The sequence below is a fragment of the Cnephaeus nilssonii genome (assembly GCF_951640355.1).
Source record: "Cnephaeus nilssonii genome assembly, chromosome: 10".
Taxonomy (NCBI): Eukaryota; Metazoa; Chordata; class Mammalia; order Chiroptera; family Vespertilionidae; genus Cnephaeus; species Cnephaeus nilssonii.
The window spans coordinates 25,029,191-25,031,698 of record NC_137081.1 but is presented as its reverse complement, the minus strand read 5'-3'; the positions used below and the strand labels follow the sequence as shown (position 1 = coordinate 25,031,698).

The following is a 2,508-nucleotide window of genomic DNA, read 5'->3' as shown; positions in this document are numbered from 1 at the left end:
AAGGAAGACCAGACTGATGCTTCCTCATTTGCATTTGCCTCCCTGAGCTGTCTCTCAGCGTGAATGCCATAATTTTAAAACCAAGTCTGTTTTTTTTCCACATCCAAAATGTCTTTATTTGCACCCTGGAAATGCTGATGCCAATTGCCTTACAAATCTGGGAGGTGGGGGGGATCTTAATTAATTGTTGTTGACAAGACTGTGGCATTTCTGATAATGGTAGGCACAGAGCTTGTCAGCACCGAGTCTGTTGCCATGGTTACCTGTAAGGTATGACAACAAGTGTAGCGCCTGAAATTAGTGTCTCAGAACACAGAATGACTGCATATCGCTTAGCTAAATGACCCCACATGGAACCTTAGCTGATTATTAGAGAGGAACACTATCTATGTTCCTTCAGGTGACAGGGTTGTCTCTTCTAGATCCAACAGACTATGGTAAAATGATCCCCTTGAAAACTCTTTTTTTTTAAAAGGTCTCACACATTTATTACTGAACCAACCTACTATTGCAGGGGGAAAAAATCAACAGAGCAAAATCACAAGTCCATTAATTTTCCAATTAAAATGCCCCAACTGTCCAGACCGTAGCATCTTTTTAATCATTTAAAGGTGTAGGCAATCTGGATACCGCATAAATATGTGAGTCATCTCTCATGTGTGATTTCTCATAGGCCCAGCTTGGTTCTTCTCTAATGTCTCCTCTTCGAATTGTACCTGATTTTATTACCAGTTTCCATCCGAATCCATTGGGGAATGGGCTGATTCTGCTTTTGTTTCTTGGCCAGGAACCTCTTGATCCTGAAAGTCTTGTGGGAAGACATGGTGAAGGAGAAGCAAACTCGCGCACCTCGATGGTGGAGAAAGAGCCCCTTGAAAACTCTTAAAAGCAATCTTATTTTGTTGTTTGAACAGTTTAGAAATGCTATGCCACCATGATAGACCAATTGAATGACTTTAGGCTATACAATGCCAGCTGTGGCCACTACCCTGAAATGGTTGGTTTCGTTCCAGCCACCATAGTCATGGTGGGAATCAATCTAAGTGTATATTTTATTATCTCAGTGTATATTTTACTAACTTAAATCAATGGAACAAATTGACGAATGTTTTTGAACTGTTTATACATGTAGATGTGTTCACAATTTAAAGATTCTTGGCAATGTTTACTGAGCCCCCTGCCCTCTGTCTCCTTCCATCAAAGGAGAAAGTTGAGAATCAGAAATAAATCTATTTAAGGTTGGCCCCACTGGTTTTAGAGGCTCACACAGAGCCCTTCTCAGCACCTGGGAGGTCCTTTAAGGTAAATAAACACAAGAATCAAATTTCTCCATAGAGAAATAACGTTAACTTTATTACAATATTTACCAAAGAGAGGAAGAATTAAAGTCTTAATAATGAGAGAAATAATGCTCTCCCTAATTAAGACTAGATTGTCCTGTTAAAAAGAAACACACACACACACACAGGGGCTAGTAAATGCTGCCACACACACACACACACACACACACACACACACACACACACACACACACACACTGTTGTGAAATATACTAGAAGATTGAGGGATAGTGCATCAACCCACCTGTGAAGTGCTAGACATCCTAAACCCACTGCATTTTTCTAAGAGGAAGCATCCCCATGATAATTGGAATATAGGAACCTACAAAAAAAAAAGAAAGAAAGAAAGAAAGAAAGATGGGATGCCCAGATTGCCCACAAAACCCTGCCCCAGAAATATACAGGAGAGAAACTCTTTCTGGCCAAGAGCTGAATGCTGTTTTTGCTTTGCATCCAGAAAAATAAAGATAATACAAAGAGAGTATTATTCTTTCCCATCTGCTACAAACGCTGGTTGGAAGGGGGAGGGGGCGCGTGCACATGCACAAACATACTTGCACATCTGCATGGGCATAACACCTTCATAATCGTGAGTATGCCGTCACGATTCGGGTTCCGGGATTTAGTGAGTCTAATCTCCCTGTTTCTGTGACCTTTCTGAGCTGCCTGGGATAGCCTGAAAGTTTTTAGCCTCATTTCCCTGGTGGTTCCATGTCAGAGAAGGGGAAACCAAAAGCCCTTATTTCATCAGCTGACACTGGCGGGGACAGCAGAGGGCTGGCAGGCTGAGGCTGGCAACCAGCCCCTTTTGTCACAGAGGAAAATTACCAGAACTCTCTGCAGAGTGAGCTAAGAGCAGCCGGCAGGGCTGCCCGGCACTCTCCTCTCATCTGAGACTGAGCAGACAGAGCTTTGTAAACAAGGGACAGAGCGAAGCCAGGATTCCACCCTGAAGCAGAGCAGGCCACCTCTGACCAGGTGGTCCTCCCGCCACATCCAGGGACATTGGACAGAAGCATGAAACACCAAAGGGAAAACATTGCCGATGCTTTCTAGAACAGCAGCAGCACTGGGAGTAAACAGAATGGCCCTCACGGCTAGAGTGGGTGTCGGCTTTTTCTAAATACAGCTGTGGAAAGGGAAGGCCCTGAGACACCATTGGCTTCTC

The 2,508-nt window shown here is 43.5% G+C and overlaps 1 protein-coding gene across 1 annotated transcript; it reads right to left on the bottom strand.

Moving 5' to 3' along the window:
- Positions 1–691: 691 nt before the first annotated feature.
- On the bottom strand, positions 692–828 carry LOC307106424 (large ribosomal subunit protein eL39-like; the record flags this gene model as incomplete). Its single annotated transcript, XM_079782967.1, has 1 exon — positions 692–828. The coding sequence occupies exon 1, from the start codon at positions 821–823 to the stop codon at positions 692–694; it is 132 nt and encodes a 43-aa protein (XP_079639093.1). The 5' UTR covers positions 824–828.
- Between the last annotated feature and the right edge of the window lie 1,680 nt (positions 829–2,508).